At 42.5% G+C, this 18,036-nt stretch overlaps 1 protein-coding gene across 2 annotated transcripts; it reads left to right on the top strand.

Annotated features, from left to right (window-relative positions):
• The first annotated feature begins 206 nt into the window (after nt 1–206).
• Nucleotides 207–10,653, top strand: LOC122006481 (probable prolyl 4-hydroxylase 3). 2 transcript variants are annotated; one of them, XR_006118710.1, is made up of 9 exons: nt 207–530; nt 609–690; nt 2,276–2,373; nt 2,454–2,551; nt 9,047–9,176; nt 9,274–9,461; nt 9,596–9,673; nt 10,291–10,356; nt 10,423–10,653. XR_006118710.1 is itself a non-coding variant. In XM_042562009.1 (8 exons), the coding sequence occupies exons 1-7, from the start codon at nt 319–321 to the stop codon at nt 9,664–9,666; spliced, it is 879 nt and encodes a 292-aa protein (XP_042417943.1). In that variant the 5' UTR covers nt 207–318; the 3' UTR covers nt 9,667–9,673; nt 10,291–10,653. The 2 variants fall into 2 exon arrangements, 1 of the variants encoding a protein (XP_042417943.1); XM_042562009.1 differs by having other exon boundaries at nt 10,291–10,653.
• Nucleotides 10,654–18,036: the final 7,383 nt, after the last annotated feature.

Raw genomic sequence — 18,036 nt, 5'->3', positions numbered from 1 at the left:
AAACAGCTTAGTCAGGATTTACTGTCTTTATCAAACCACACAACAACACTAACACCAGTAAGAACTAAGCGCATAGAGACTAAGAACGAGGAGGGTGCTCCAGGTAAAGCAGCTGATCCTTGAGGCCCGAGCCACGCGGTGCTGCTACTGTGAGCAAACGAAACAGAGCCTTAAAATTTATACAGATTGGAAAAAGGAAATTCGCATCAGTTCGTCTCCCTTTTCCCAGCTTTCCTTCTCCGTTAGGATTCTTCGATTCACTGCCTTTGATATAGAAGCAAGGATCGGCGAGGAGAAGTGCAGGTTCGGGGTTCGTCTATGGCGTCGTCACTTCGGTCGCTGGCAATGAGGGAGGCCCGAGGGGGGCGGTTGTACGCGCGCATGTTCGTCGGTCGGAAGACCTCTAAATCGACCTACTTCCTTGTCCTTCTGGCGCTTCTCGCCCTCTCGCTTGTACTGCTACTGCTTCTCCCCCTCCATTTCGACGACGCTTCCATCCCCCGCCTCCACAAGCACTTCCTGCGTGAACAGTAGGTGGTTGATTTGTTGTTCTTGTTGATGATTTTTTGAGTCGGCGGAAGACCTGATTTTGCTAGTTGATGGTTCAGGGAGGGTTTTGGGCATCGAGGGCCACAGTGGACGGAGGTTGTCTCTTGGGAACCGCGAGCGTTTATGTACCACAATTTTCTGGTTAGTTTTTTGTTCTACAAGGAAATCTGGTCTTTGGAGCGTCGTTCACTATGTAATTTGCATGAGGCCCGAAAAGATCATTCTTTTTTACTGCATGTGTCTAAGGTACCTGAAAATTTGGGCGTGGGAATTAGAGATGATAGTAAGATGTTGTTTAGGCCTATTTTCAAGTGTGGATGGTTTTAAAGTTGTTTATGTTCGAGACAAGTCTTGGACAAAGCTGGAAGAGAAATATGAAACATTTAAACCTCTTGAACCTCGGTCTTACCTAAATTATATTTCATCTCATGTTTTAGATCAAATAGTTAAACGTTTGAATAACTGATCTAATGACAAGAGCAGTGCAGCACCACATTCAAAATGTTTTTGACATTACAGCTCAACCTTTTTATCTTCCTCGCAGTTCCTTTTAAATGACCACATGAAGAACAATTTTATGCAGAATGATGATCACCAATTGTCATCTTGACTGGTTCCAAGTTATTATGCATATTACATTTTGAATTTATGCTAGGCTTACCATTTTTCTTCCAATATAACTTTCTTTCCCAGCATTACATATTTGTTTTTTTGCGAGACCAGCCCTATTAACCTGACTTTAGCAAATACAAGAAAAAAGTGTGTAGAATATTTTTGGGGCATTTCTCATTAGTTTATTTTTTTTTACACTAGTTATGGATGAATTTACTAAACACATCTAAGACACATTGTCATAGTACATATTGCATGCCAATGATATTGCTAAACTCAAATCTTGGCAGGGGACATTGCAATTGAACATTTTAGACTTAGTAACATAAAGACATAATATATGAAATTTAAATTTAATAATTAAGAGATGTAGCAAGATAATTGTTAAAATAGGAGATGACGAGTTACTTGTAATTAAAGATTTAAGTATCTAGGATTTTTTTTTTTTTTTTGCAAAAGAATGGAGAGTTTAAATGAGATATTTTACATAGGATACAAGCATGATGGTTGAAATGGAGGAGAACATTAGATGTTCTTTGTGATTGTAAGATATCTCTAAAGTATAAAAGGAAATTTTATAAAATGATGATTAGACCTACTATGTTGAGCTGAATGTTGGACTATGAAGTGTATACATGAGCAAGAGAAGAGAAGGTGGATATAAGAACATACGAGGATAGATAGGAAAAAAATGAGAATATTAGAGAGAAAATCAAGGTTGCACCTATTGAGGGAAAACTTAGAGATGCATTTAACACGGTATGGACATGTACTTAGACAACCAATAAATGCCCTAGTTAAACGATGTGAAATCATGACAAATACGTATATTAATCATGGAAAAAGTAACCAAAGAAGACGGTTAGCAACAATATAATTCATTTAGACATAGATGTGGATACAGTAGTGGATTGTGCCATTTGGATTGAGCCCAATGGCACAGGCTGACCCAAGGGATAAAGATCTAGTTGTTGTCGTTATTATTGTTGTTCTCATTAGTTTATCTTTCTAGTTGTCCTATATGGCTTTGATGAGTGTACATATGTATATTTCAAGTTTGACAAGTGAATGCTTGTATTAAAATTTTAATTTTCTTGTGCAATATAAATGGCAGTCCAAGGAAGAATGTGAGCATTTTATTATGTTGGCAAAACCTCATATGAAGAAGTCAACAGTTATTGATAATTCTAATGGCAAGAGTAAGGACAGCAGGTTAGCATATTACCGCAGTTCAATGAGAAAAAAAAAAGTCAGAGTACTATTTTTTGACATTTTGTATCTTCATTATGTAGGGTCCGGACAAGCACAGGCACATTTCTCCATCGGGCGCAAGATAATGTAATCAAGGCTATTGAGACAAGGATAGCAAATTATACATTTATCCCAGTGGGTATGTTATTGTGATTTCTTTGAAAGGTTCTTGTAAATCCCTAGACTGCATAAATTCTATGAAATAAAATAAGAATCGTAACAAGAAATAAAAGAACATGAGCATGGATCTAGTTTCAATGAAAGCATGACAAAGAAAACAACAAATATAAACATGACAAGGAACTTGATTGCAAAGCCATGATCCTTGTCCTTTAGTATCGTCTGAGAATCCCGGAAGAAGAAGAAGAAGCAAAAGCAAAATGAAGAGATCTTCCAAGGGGCTTAGGGTTGACGGTGCCACAAACCTTCGTTAACGGGTAACGAAGGAAGATGTCAAGATGATACCCTAAACCCTTGGGGACCTCCCCTTATATAAGCAATCAATCCGTTATCAACCCATAGATGATAATGGATTGGGCTCAAGGGTCCTACACAATCAACCCACATCCAATAATCCGAAATCCAATAAAATTAAGTTAGATCGCTTTATAAGTGTTTGGTTTGTATTCATTTGTATAACTTACAATAACCGACTAAATAGAGATAATATCCAACAATCTCCTACTTGAGCTATATGTGAGTTGTATACAAAATACAAGTAAAACTTTAGTTGATATCAAACTTTATGGGTACAAGATACTTGGTATAGGACTAAAGAGGTCATAACAAACCCCAACAATAATTATAATACTAATATCATTAATGACATAGACCAAGATGTGGATATGTAGAGTAGAAATTACATAAAATATTATCAGTACATGTCAATTTTTAACTGGACCTGAATGACCCAAAGGTTCTGATCATATTTGCTAAAACTTTATGCTAAACTGCACTAGCAAATCCTGATCTAAGCCTTATGATTCTTAATGGAATCCATATCATATTTACAAATACCAAATGCTAAACAGTAGTATTAAATCATGATACTTTATTTTAGAGTGTCTAACAAACAAAATTCCCATTAATATTTTGAACTTCAAGTACATACAATAATCAAAATAAAATGTTTATCTTTATTGACATAGAGCAATAAATAAATGCAGGCTCTTACTAGATGAATTCTTCTTCTATAAGAAGAATTCTCATATCCACAATATGCGCATGAAACACCTTAGGCACCAAGCCTTCGGTTAGTGGATCTGCTAACATAGGATCTGTGTTGATGTGCTCTATCATCACCGGATGACTCTGAACTCTTTCTTTGATAGTCAGAAATTTGATATCGATGTGTTTGGATTTCGACGAACTGCGGTTGTTCATAGCATACAATTCTGCGCTTTTATTATCACAGTTGATGGGTTGTCAATGCCATAAGTGATCTGCAACGCTGTGATGAAGTTCCGCAGCTAAATCCTGTGATTAGATGCTTTATAGCATGCTACCAATTCCCCCTCCATAGTAGAAGTGACTATTGGTATCTGCTTAACGCGCTTTAAGATATAGCCCCTCTAGCAAACATGAAAATATAACCCGAAGTGGATCTCTTGCTATCTGAACATCCAACAAAATCAGAGTCTGAATATCCAATCACCTTCAGGTGTTCTGACCTCCGATACGTGAGCATGTCCCTTAATTCTTTACAAATGTTGTATCACTCTCTTTATTGTTTTCTAGTGCGACAATCCTGACTAACATATCTGCCTATCATCTTTAATATAAATACTATATCTGGTCATGTACAAACCTGTGCATACATGAGACTTCCCACAGATGACGTATCAGAGAATTGTTCTATCTCCTTTATTTCAAGTTCAAGACGTGAACACTGCTGTAAATTGAATTTGTCACCTTTGCACACAGATGTGTCACCAAGTGTACAATTTTGCATGTCATACCTTATAAGCGCCTTTTCAATATGAGTATGTTGTGAAAGTCCAAGAATGTCTCTTGAACGATCACGACAGATTTGTATGCCTAAAATAAAGAATACTTCACCAAGATCTTTTATTTCAAAATACCAAATAGAAATGACTTGGTTTCATGCAGTAGACCCTTATTATTACTCGCAAGCAATATGTCATCCACATACGAGACAAGTATAACAAACTTGCTCCTATTGAACTTGATATATATATGGACTGATCAATAGGGTTTTCTCTAAATCCAAAAGAGTTAACTACTTGATTAAATTTCCAGTACCACTAACGGGACAACTATTTCAAACCATAAATTGACTTCTTTAATCTACATACTAGATGCTTTGAGTATGAGGACTCAAAGTTCTTCGGTTGCACCATATATATAGATTCTTCAATGTCTCCATTGAGGAACACAGTGTTTATGTCCATTTGGTGTAACTCTAAATCAAAATGAGCTACAAGTGTTATGATTACCCTAAGGGAATCTTTCGTCGTCACAGGTGAGAAAGTCTCCTTGTAATCAATGTCTTCCTTCTAAGTAAATCCCTTGGCAATAAGATGAGTCTTATACTTTTCGACATTGCTCTTTGAATCTTGCTTGATTTTAAATATTCATTTACAACCAACATGTTTCGAACCTTCAGGCAATTCGACAAGTTCCCAAACGTCATTGTTTGCTATAGACTTTAACTCTTCTTGCATGACGTTAATCCACCTTTTAGAATTAGAGCATTGTTTGACCTTTTGGAAATATGCAGATCACTTTCCAACCCTATGTCAGAATTATGCTCTTGGAGATAAATATAATCACGAGAAGTCGTGGTTCTCCATTCCCTTTGATTCACCTTAAAGGCACTTGTACTTGAGATGGTTGAGGCATTTTCTCATCAATATGAGGCAATACCTCAATCTGAATGATAGACTCCTCCAATTGCATTAGAGATGACACGGGAATATCTTGATTCACTACTCCCTCTGGATGTGCAATATCCATAATGTGCGGTATGGAAACCATACTTCTACTAATTGCACTAGTAGTGATCACAAGAGGATCGCTAACGCTTTTATCAAATGATACTTCCCTGACCTTATCACTCCCACTGCCCTCAATAAATTTAGTGTTTCCCGTTTCGAAGAAAGATCTATTAGAGGGATCATAAAATTTATATCCCTTGATTTCTCAGAATAACTTACAAAATTATAGCTAATTGTTCTTAAGTCCATTTTTTTTGTTAGGCCTATAAGGCCTAGCCTCGGCTGGACAATCTCAAACGAGTGAATGTCTAGTGCTAGGTGTCTACCCGTCTATATCTCAAATGAGATTTTAGTTACTGTCTTACTAGGTACTCTATTAAATAGGTAAACTGCAGTCTTGAGTGCATCGTCCCACAAAGACTTCGGCAGAGAAGTGAAGGTAATCATATTTTTCACTATGTCTTTTATGGTTCGATTGCGACACTCAGCTACACCATTTTGACTAGGTGTATCAGGCATGGTATGCTGAGGCATAATTGTTGGATCGTGAGTTTCGCTAAAGGGGGGGGGGGGGGTGAATAGCGATTTAAAAAGGTCGAGAGTACGCAGCGGAAAAAGACAAAATCAAAACAATGCTAACACAAGAACCTTTTTACTTGGTTCGGAGCCTTTGGCGACTCCTACTCCAAGGCCCGCACACAAGGGTGATTTCGATGGGCAATTCACTAGCAATTCGGAAATTATTACAAACTAAGTACAGGAATGCCAATGAAAAAACAAAACAATACCGACAAAGGAAGAAACTAAAAAGGCAACGCGTTGTCGGAGCTTCGTAGCGTCGCATGATCACAGGAGAGCGGATTCTGAGTTGTTGTTCTGACTCTAACCTTGACCCTCCTTATATATGAGGTTTGAGGTGCCTGGAACCTTCAGGGCACCCTGGTTGTGACGTAGTCGAGCCAACCAGCGAATTCCACGTGTCGACGCTGCGAAGTGGATATATTTTTGCCTCTGGGCGCCCGGGTACCTCCCGGACGCCCGGACCTCTAGGCGCCCGGGTACCTCCCGGGCGCCCGGACCTTATTTTCCAATGGTTTCCTACCTGCAAGAAAACGTTAGTCCGAGACATTTATATCTCCTGCAAAATAGATTATTAGCACGGTTATAATAAACAGAAATAGTATTAATTAGATTCCGTCTCTCCGAGACCGGAATCTAGTCAAGATCTCGACTTAGAGTTCCGAAATAATTCTAAGTCGGATCGGCTCCTAAGTTCCCTTCTCGGGAATGCGTCCTCACAGTCACTCTCCTCCAGTGACTTACCTTTACTTACCTACCAGACGTCAGGTCAGCCTTTCGACCTGTCTGGACTTCATGCCAGCTATCCAGTCAGCCCGTCGACCTAGCTGGACTTCGTGCCAAACGTCCGGCCAGCCCGTCGACCTGTTTGGACTTCGTGCTAGCTATCCGGTCGGCCCGTCGACCTAGCTGGGCTTCGTGCCAGACATCAGGTCAGCCCGTCGACCTATTTGGACTTTTCCTGCACACTCGGTCAAAGTGTTAGATCAACAACAAAACTAACTTAATCTATTTTGTCATTCATCAAAACCTAGGTTAGACCGTTAGTGCTAACCGCACCAACAATAATCCTATACTTAGCAAAGTAAATCGCAAAAGGTTCTGGACATTGTTTATATGATTCATCGTATCGACAGTAATATTTACCTTCAGGTCGATCGACGATTTTAATTTTCTTACCTAGTTTATTTTCAACTTCAGCTTTGAAAATTTTGAACATGTCCAATGATTGCGACTTCTCATGAATAATGTATAGATAGTCAAATCAAAAGTAGTCGTCTATGAAAAATATGTGGAACCGCCACATCAACGGCCCCCTAGAGCCGGTCTCACGGATATAGAGGGAGGTAAATGCAGGTACACAGCTGAAAGCGCATAGCCGGGACGCTAACCCCAGGCAATGACACCCCGAGGATTGAACCCTGGACCTTTCGGCCACGAAACCATGCGCCTCCAGCTGTGCTACGCCCTGGGGACAAAAAAAAAAGTAGTCGTCTATGAAGGTAATAAAGTATGTGTGTTCATTCCATGATGTCTTAGGGAATGATCCATAAATATCCGTATGTATTAGCTCTAATACATCACTACATCGATTTGCTCCCTTATTCTTTTTATTAGCTGTCTTTTCCTTAACACACTCTATGCAAATATCAAAGTCTGACATGTTAAGGGAATCAAGAATTTCATGCGACATTAACCTTTCTAGGCGTTGTTTGAATATATGTCTTAAACATTTATGCCACAACATGGACGAATTCTCGTTAGTCAATTTGCTTTTCATACCTATATTATGCATTATCACGTTATCATTCGTAGGAGTTATGGTGTTTAATTGATTCTAAATCCAGAAACACATTAGTTTCTAAACAAAGCCTAAAAACATCAATTGACTCTACTTTAGCCTTCTTTCCATTCCCCATATAGATATATCTTTCACCATCAAGCGGAAGTTGGCTCCTGAGATAACTCTGCATAGTGACATTTATGTGAGTAGTAACATCAATATCTATCCGCCAAATGTCAGTGGTTACAATAGCCAAATTGACTTCTGAACTAACAAGAGTGAGAAATTTACTCTTCTTTATGCCAGTTGGCATACTTAGGTCAGTCCTTCTTCATATGACATTTCCTCTTACGGAAGAAACAAGTGGATTCCTTATCCTGCTTCTTTTGCTCCTTATGGCCAAAACCCCTAGAATTTATAGTTTGCTTTCCTTTTCCTTTATTGATCCTCTTTCTCTTCTTGCCCGAACCTTGGAATCAGATACTAAGTGAGCACTTTTAGGTGTCTCACGGCTCAGTCTCTCCTCCTCTTACATGCACCGAGTTATAAACTCATTCAATGCCCACTTTTCTTTTTGAGTGTTATATGAAATCTTAAAAGTAGTGAACCGTGCAAGTAGAGACATCAAGATGAAATGCACTAATATAAACTCAGACATATCGAGTTTAAGAACTTTTAGACTTATGGCGATATTGGACATCTCTATAATGTACTCCTTGATGTTTCCTTTGTTGTTGTTATACTGCATAGTTATCAACTTCGAAAGAAGTGTGGTAGTCTCAACCTTTTCGTTTGCCATGAAATGGTCTACTAATTAACTAACGAAACTCTTAGCATCCTTTCTCTCAATTATTGAGCCTTTAATTGGTGTCAGAATGGAAAGCCTCATGATACTTAGACACATACAGTTTGATTGCTTTCACTTTTCAAATTCAGTTCTCTGCTTTACAGTGCTAGCACCGGTCAGCGATGCAAGGCGATCATATCTCAATGCATAGTCTAAGTCCATGCAGGACTACAACAACACACTCTTTCCATTTACCAAAATTTGAACCAATTAGTATCGGGATGTTATTAATATTGGCCAAAACAGATTACAGTGAAATTTGAACCAATTACTGCTAGTTATTCTGTTCTGATTCGTGATTTTGATCGATTAATCTAGATTTCTACTGAGTTCAATGAGTTCTTACTGATTTAACACTAATCATTCTGTTTTATTTGTGATTTGACTGACTAGTATTGACTTCTACTTGTAGCTTGTTGTGTGCTTTATCTTTTTTTCACTATCTTGTGTCTTATCCATATTTTGTAGAACATGGGGAAGGGCTTCAAGTTCTGCATTATGAAGTTGGGCAGAAATATGAACCTCATTATGACTATTTCTATGACAAATTTAACATTAAGAATGGAGGTCAGCGAGTGGCTACTCTTCTAATGTATCTGTATGTCCCATCTTTACATCCTCAATATCTATATTTTTATGTTTCTTCAAGTTATTATGTGCAATTATTGTTGTTTTACATGTGTGTATATGTATAGTTCGGATGTTGAAGAAGGTGGTGAGACAGTTTTTCCCAATGCCAAAGTAAACAGCAGTTCTTTACCATGGTACAATGAGTTATCAGACTGCGGAAAAAGAGGTCTTGCTCTTAAGCCAAAGATGGGAAATGCATTGCTTTTCTGGAGTATGAAGCCTGATGGCACTGTAGATCCGTTGAGTTTACATGGTTGGTTGTTTCTCTCTACTATCCTAAGGAAATGTTTTTGGTTGAATTTCATTCTATGAAGAAGCATTTGTTTCTTATTCCTCAATTTTAGTTTTTTTTAGACATATGGCTATCCATTTTAACGATGCTTGCAGGTTCGTGTCCTGTGATCAAGGGAAATAAGTGGTCTTCCACAAAGTGGATGCATGTACATGGGTACCATTGATGGAAAGGTATTCTTTATCTTAAGTCAATTGATGACTTTTGTTGTTTCATAGTTCTATAACATTTCTCCAAGTTCAAAAGTTAATTTTGGAGCGAAACCGTTTTCTCTATGTTGCCTTGGTGACTACATCTTTGCCCAATGCTTGAATAAGTTCATTATTGTCAGTCCTCTTCCATCTTGTTTATATCAACTATTATTTGGAATAGAGGGAGAAGTTGATGCAGAACAGCAACCATTTGAAAAGTAGAAAAAAGAGGAAGAGCCTAAGAGATAAAAGAGGGGGGGAATGAATTATATTTGTCTATCACTCAAAAGGCCTATCGTGGTTCTCTTATGGACTATGTTCAGCTACTTCAGTTGCTTGGATCCTTGATGTTCTGCAAACTTAACTTAGGGTCAGTTTACTTTTATGGAAAATAGGAGAGGAGGGAAGTGTCAAAGAATATGTACACATTGATAGAGTTTCAAATGTAATCTTGTTAGCCTTTCTCTTCCTTCTGACTTCTCATCCAAGTATTCACTTGTATGTCAATATTTTACCTACACACTGCGTGAGTAGCAACCCATGTTTTATTTTTCATCCTTCTATATAATAATTTGTTTTTGGTTTATTTTTCTTTGCAGATCTCGCTATCCAATCATTGTTTGTCAATCCTTCTTGGCCCGACATAATAGCAACATTCTTCCAAGGTAAAACAATTTCGTTAGCACGCATAGCATATCAATAGTTCTTTGAACTGATATGTTTGGCTGCAGATATGATATGCAAACGAACACATTTTCCCAGTGGCAAACAAACATCCTGTTTATGAACAAATTTTCATCAGGACTTCAAAAGCATATTGTATCATGATATATGGAATAAAAATGTTTATCAACATGTATGCAATAGAATAAGAATGTGCCTTAGTTTTTTCTCTCTCAAAACTTCAGCTTGTTACTTGAGTACAACAATTGATGAGATCTGAACACCAGGCTTCATGCTTTGAGATCATACCAAACTTTAATAGTTAAAATGTTAGATGTTTACATGTTTAACATGATAAAGATTATAGTTAGTCATTTTTTTATGAAATGAGTGCCGTTGTTAAGTCAGCATTGTGGATATATATATGATAAACTGGTGCTCGTGTATGGAAAAAACAAATAAATTACCAACTGCTGGGATTTTTTAAGTTTCACATACAATTTCTCTCATTTATGCTTGCGTTTGTAAGACACCATGCGAATCAACTTAAATGCATTTTTTAAAACAATTTTATTCTGACACCAACTAACTCTTCTACTTTTATACTTTTGTAAAAAAAAAAAATTTGGTGCAAGTGGTTCACATGCCCTAAATATTAATTGCAATTATTAATAATTCATACTTTACCATTATTATTATTATTATTATTATTATTATTATTATTATATCATGATCTTTATGATTTAATTGTCAGCTATTTATTATTGAGCTTTTTGTTTTTTGGGATAATAAATTTAGATATTGAACTGTTCTCCGTTATAAGTATTATTGAATTTATTTTAATGGTTGATGAAAAATAATAAATTTATGTGAAATTGAATTCATCATTCTAAGTATTAATAAGGACTGGATATTGTTAATTAAAAATAAAAATAATATATGCAAACTTATTTACTAAAAGAATTATGATGCTCCAAGTAATATTCTTTTATCTTAATATAATTTCCAAACCCAAAGTCTCCTTGTTTTATGGAGCTCAAGCAATTATTTTGAGAACATCATTCATGACTTGGTCCGAACACCATCAAAGAAGCTCCAATACGAAAGATCCTTCTCACTTAAAATTCGAGAGTGAGAACAGGTAATATGTGATTAAAGCATTAGGTAATGTTTTGCAATTGATCATAATCATTTTTTTCCCTCTAGTGAATGATGTGTTATCATCATAAGATTTGAGATTCGAATCTCGATATATCTGAGGTAAATATTTTCTTTATATATTAGTTATTATTCTAATGACTAGTAGTCGGTCCGTGATTTATCTTTTCCGTGTTGGTCTTGAGATGAGTTGGCGAGAGATCTAGGGGCGAACATATTCACCTTTTACCATCTTGATTATAGCCTTGGGGTCACCATCAATCAATCAATATCCTCATTTATTTTTAATTCTAGTATCCAAAACAAATTAATCCTCAAGATAACAAATCCGGTTCCAGAAAATTTTTTATTTTTATGATTATCATCCCACTAGAAAAAATTTATAGCATGCACCATCGTTAAGATTCGATGATTAAATACCTAATTAACCACTTAAAAAATATATAATTGCTATATCTGATCCGGCGGTAAAAATCCGGAACCCCATAAAAAGGAGTCAACGCTGAGGGGAGGTCAAAGGGTCCAGTGGCTCGTCGGAAAAGGACGAGCCGACCGGACTCGGAAGAAAGGGAAATCTGATAGTAAAAGGCACCCTGGTAGGGACCAGGGTTCCGACGCTCAAATGAAGCAGTGCATAATGACCGAGCGGAAGGATGTGCCGCCCGGCCGTCGCAAAGAATTAAGGTCGTCCGGACGACGTTCTTCGCCCGCCCGGCAGGCCGGGCGTCCCGGTCAGACGGTGGGTAAAAGACGGGGACATCTTCTGACAGCCGTCAAGTCGTATGGCTATGCCGTACTTCTAGTCTGACAACGGGGGGTCCTGCTGTCCCATCGAAGAACATGCTCGGACTGTAGCAGTATGGTGTCAGGTAAGCTCTCTGATAAGTGCATACCGGGGTATGGGTTGCTGACACATATGCACCTCGGTGGGCGTGCATTAGTTCCTTCTCCGTCCTATATAAAGAGGCTATTGCTTCGCCAAAGGTACGGATGATACAAGCTTGGCAGCCCCTTTTTCCACCACTTACCTGACTTGAGCGTCGGAGGGTCGTCGCCGGGAACCCCTTCCCGGCTAGACTCTTGTGCAGGATCGCCGGAGCTTCGCTCGACCAGCCGGAGATTCACTTCATCGACTAGGAGCGTGCCACGTGCCCAGCGTCCTTTGGTTCAACGATTCGGACAGGATCAAATTGGCGCCGTCTGTGGGAACGCACCTGCATCCGAACAAGAACGATGGACGAGGCTGGACGACAACACACGGTGGCGCTTTCGACGGAAGAACTCGAAGCTCTAGTCGAGATAAGGGCCGCCAAACTTGTGGAACAAAAACAGAAAGCAGCGGCCGAACGGCCGGAGCAACAAGCAACATCTGCGTCGGGCGGCCGAGCGGAAGCACCTCCAGCCACCGTCGCATTCCACCGGGCCTTATTTCGCACCCCTGAAGCCGCACCAGCTCGGAGAGATAGAGGATCTTCTTCAGACGAAATGCCAAGGCGAGATGACAGAAAAGGGAAAGCTCCCCGGGCGGACTCATCTCCCGAGCGGATCAATCGCCAATTCTCGGAGGCTATTCTACGAGACCCTCTACCCAAGCACTACGTGCCTCCGACGAACGGCGAGTACAATGGAACAACGGACCCGGATGATCATCTGGGTAAGTTTGATAACACAGCTACACTCCATCAATATACAGATGGAGTAAAGTGCCGCGTTTTCCTTACAACTCTCTCGGGATCGGCTCAACGGTGGTTTCGGAGGCTGCCGGACGGATCCATCGCTAGCTTTAAGGACTTCCGAACGGCCTTCCTCCACCACTTCGCTAGCAGTCGGCGTTATCAGAAGACAAGTGTCAACTTATTTGCCATCAAGCAAGAGTCGAGAGAATCGCTTCGAGCTTACATCCAGCGATTCAACCAAGTGGCGATGGATATCCCAACGGCCACGTCAAAGACGATGATGAATGCCTTCACTCAGGGCCTTGTGGATGGGGACTTCTTCCGGTCGCTGATCCGAAAGCCGCCCCAAGATTATGATCATATGTTGCATCGGGCCAACGAATACATAAACGTAGAAGAAGCGCAAGCCGCCCGGAAAAAGGAAACTCCTACCGAGCGGGCACTTATTCATGCCGAGCGAAAACAGCACGCCGCTCAGCAGCCGCCCAAAGGACCGAGGGCCGAAGCAATTCGATCCCTCCACGCCAGATCGCACGTACAAGAAGTGGCTGCCGCTCGGCCCAAACCAAAGAAGAGGTGGACCCCTATGTTCTGCTCCTTCCACCAGACGGATACGCACAACACGAGGGATTGTCGAAGTCTTCCCTTCGTGGCTAATCCCGTTCCCAGGAAAGCCGAACGACAGTCTCCTCCCATCGACAGGAGACAAAGGACCCATGAAGCTGACCGGACCCGCACCGAGAGGCAACATCACCAGACGCCCGATCGGCACCGATCCCCAAGACAGGAGAATCGCCGAGCGTCCAGAGAGCGGTCCCGGCCGTCCGCGCGGGAAGAGGAAAATAGAAGCAATACTTCCCGAGGTGAGATCAACGTTATTGCTGGTGGGCCGACCGGAGGAGACTCCAACCGAGCCAGAAAGGCGGGCGTCCGGCAGTTGCAGATCCACGCAGTCGGCTGTAGCCAAGAACGGGCAAGTGGACCAGAAATCACTTTCGGACCCGGAGACTTAGAGGGAGTTGAAGTGCCCCACGACGACGCTCTGCTCATTAAAGCGGTAATAGCAAATTACACTATTCACCGCATATTTGTTGACACAGGGAGCTCGGTCAACATCATATTCAAGAAGGCGTTCGATCAGCTGCAAATTGATCGAGCCGAGCTGCTGCCCATGACCACCCCGCTCTATGGGTTTACGGGCAACGAGGTCCAGCCGGTTGGACAGATCCGGCTGGCTACTTCGCTGGGAGAGGAGCCGCTCAGGAGGACCAGGACCATAAATTTCGTGGTGGTCGACTCCCCCTCATCCTACAACGTCATTTTGGGACGACCGGCGCTCAGCGAATTCCGAGCAGTCGTCTCAACCTTCCATCAGAAGATCAAGTTCCCCGTGGAGGACAAAGTGGGAGAAGTACGAGGAGATCAGCTAGCAGCTCGGCGATGTTACATCGAAATGGTCAGAGCAGAAGCTAATTCCGCTCGGAAGGCGCCCCGAATCGAGGTACATGCCATAACTGAGAAACCTCCTGCTTTAATTTATGATGAAAAGGAGGAGGTTCAGATCCATCCGACCCGATCGGAGGCCACGACTTTTATCGCCTCTGATCTGGAGGAGGAGCAGAAGGAGGAACTGATCCAATGCCTCCAACGAAATCATGATGTCTTCGTCTGGTCGACACATGAGTTGCCCGGAATTTCGTCGAGCCTGGCGCAGCATGAATTGCATGTCCGACCGGACGCTCGGCCAGTGAAGCAGAGGAAAAGGGATTTCAGTGCCGAGCAGAACGCCATCATCCGGGCGGAAGTAGAAAAACTTCTGGAGGCCGGCCACATACGCGAAGTGCAGTTCCCGAGCTGGCTGGCTAACGTAGTATTAGTCTCCAAGTCGGGCGGCAAGTGGAGAGTCTGCATCGACTTTCGGGACTTAAACAAAGCATGCCCCAAAGATTTTTATCCCCTGCCCAGGATAGATCAGTTGGTGGACTCTACGGCCGGCTGCGAATTAATTTGCATGCTTGACGCCTATCAAGGATATCATCAAGTGCCGCTCGCCCGGGAAGATCAAGAAAAAGTAAGCTTCGTAACGGCCGACGGCACATATTGCTATAATGTGATGCCGTTCGGATTGAAGAATGCCGGGGCCACCTATCAACGCTTGATGAACAAAGTGTTCAAGGAGCAGATTGGGCGTAATCTGGAAGTCTATGTGGACGACATTCTTATCAAATCCGTCCGAGCGGCCGATCTTTTCAAGGACATGGAAGAAACCTTTCGAACGCTGCGCAAATATGGAGTCAAGCTAAATCCCCAGAAGTGCCTGTTCGGAGCAAAAGGAGGGCGTTTCTTGGGGTACATAGTGACCGAACGGGAAATCGAAGCAAATCCTAGCAAGGTGAAAGCTCTGCAAGATGCCGCCCCCAAGAAATACAAGAGAAGTGCAGAGGTTGACCGGTCGGATAACTGCTTTGTCCAGATTCATCTCCAAAACCGCCGACCGGAGCCTTCCATTCTTCAAGATCCTGCGCAAGGCTACTAAGTTCCAGTGGGACGAAGAATGTGACCGAGCGTTCGGAGAATTGAAGACATATCTTAATTCTCTGCCAGTGCTAGCCAAGCCGATCGGGGGTGAGTCACTTTATATTTATTTGTCGTCAAATGAGCATGCTGTAGGCTCAGCACTTGTGAGGGCAAGCGGTGAAGAGCAGCCGGTGTATTTTCTAAGCCACATTTTAAAAGATGCTGAATCTCGTTACACCGGGCTCGAGAAGTTGGCCTTTGCTTTGGTTCTAGCCGCTCGGCGCCTTCGACCGTATTTCTTGGCTCACACCATCATTGTCCGGACGAGCAGTCCACTCGAAAGAGTACTGTTGAATCCAGAAGCGTCCGGACGGCTTATCAAGTGGACGACAGAATTAAGTGAATTTGACATCCAATATCAGCCCCGCTCGGCGATCAAAGCCCAATCCTTGGCTGATTTTGTGACCGAAGTGCAAAGGTCAGAGCCGGAAGCTATGTGGAGAATATATGTGGATGGATCCTCCACTCGGCTCGGAAGTGGGATCGGAATCTTACTACTCTCACCTCAGGAAGAAAAGATGCACCTATCCGTCCGGCTAGATTACAAAGCTACTAACAATGGAGCAGAGTATGAGGCCCTTATAGCCGGATTGCAGGCAGCACGGCATGTGGGAGCCGGTCGGGTGACACTTTATTCGGATTCATAGTTGGCCGCTCAGCAACTTTCCGGCACCTTTGAAATCAACTGCGTTCGGCTTAAACTCTACGCTGAGGCCTTTGAAAAACTCAAAGCTACTTTCCGAGAGGTGCTTATCCAGAAGATTCCCCGAACGGAGAACCAGGCGGCCGATGAGTTAGCCAAACTCGCAAGCTCAATAACGCCGGTCGCCATTCAGGAACCAATTGAAAAAATACTGCTGGTGGAGCATGTCGACCGGATGCAAGGCCTCGCGTTTCCAAGTGACTGGAGGACGCCTATTATAGAATTCCTCCGTTCGGGCACCACACCATCCGATGAATATGCAGCCCGGCTCCTCAAAAGAAGAGCCGGTCGGTTTACACTCATCGGAGATCAGCTTTACAAGAAATCTTTTGCTGAAATGTGTAAGCTCGGAGGACTCAGCTTACATCCTCCAGGAAGTACATCAAGGATCATGCGGGGGTCATCCGGGCGGGCGCTCGTTGGCCAAGAAGATCCTCTTGGCCGGATACTTTTGGCCAACTTTACAAACAGATGCCGCTCGGACAGTAGCTACCTGCCTTTCGTGCCAGAAGTATCACAACTTCTCCCATCGACCGGCAGAGGAGATGAAGGCATCAATCGTCTCATGTCCGTTCGATCAATGGGGAATGGATATTGTGGGTCCATTTCCGATGGCGGCCGGGCAGAGGAAATTCTTACTAGTGGCGGTAGACTATTTCTCCAAGTGGGTGGAGGCCGAGCCGCTGGCAAAGATCACTGAACAAATGGTTAAAAAATTCATCTGGCAACACATCATTTGTCGGTTCGGCATCCCTCGCCGACTAGTGTCCGACAACGGGCGGCAGTTCACAGGGAAGATGTTAGAGGATTGGTGCAAAAGCTACGGTATTGAGCAACATTTCACGTCCGTGGCCTATCCTCAGAGCAACGGTCAAGCTGAAGTCGCCAACCGGGAAATTCTTCGTATTCTCGGCTCGACCATTTGGGAGGGAGTTGGCCGGATGAAGTGCCGAGCGTCTTGTGGGCCATCCGAACGACGCCAAAAGAAGGGACAGGAGTCACACCGTTCCATTTGGTATACGGAGGTGAGGCCGTCATTCCGGTTGAAGTCGGCGTCGAGTCCGCCCGGATCCAGAGCTACGATGATGACAACGCCGAAAGGAGGAACATGGAGCTGGATTTGGTAGAAGAGGAGAGGGCAAAGGCGTCCGTTCGGCTGATGGCATACCGTCAGCGGATGAAGCAAAACTACAACCGGCGCGTCATTCCCAGATCATTCCAGGTCGGCGATCTTGTCTGGAAGAAAGTCAAGCCGGTCGGCGACGTCGGCAAGCTTGAAGCTCCATGGGCAGGTCCCTTCAAAATCATCGAAAAGCTCCGCTCGGGCGCGTATTATTTGGAAGACGAGGACGGTCGGCAGCTAGATAGACCGTGGAGCGCGAACCATCTCCAGCCTTACCGGGCGGGGTGAAAGGTGTATCACTGTAAATCACCCTGTGTACTTTTTTTCGACTGAATACTGGAAATGCGGAAATGAAGAATCAAGAGAACAGATATAAGGCATTGTCAACAAGAATCGAAGGCCCCGTCCCGTTCGGACGGAGGTAAATTATCCGAGCCAAAATGCT

The sequence above is a fragment of the Zingiber officinale genome, chromosome 7B, assembly GCF_018446385.1.
Source record: "Zingiber officinale cultivar Zhangliang chromosome 7B, Zo_v1.1, whole genome shotgun sequence".
Taxonomy (NCBI): Eukaryota; Viridiplantae; Streptophyta; class Magnoliopsida; order Zingiberales; family Zingiberaceae; genus Zingiber; species Zingiber officinale.
Note: the sequence above shows the minus strand (reverse complement) of the source record. Positions and strands in the feature narration are given on the sequence as shown.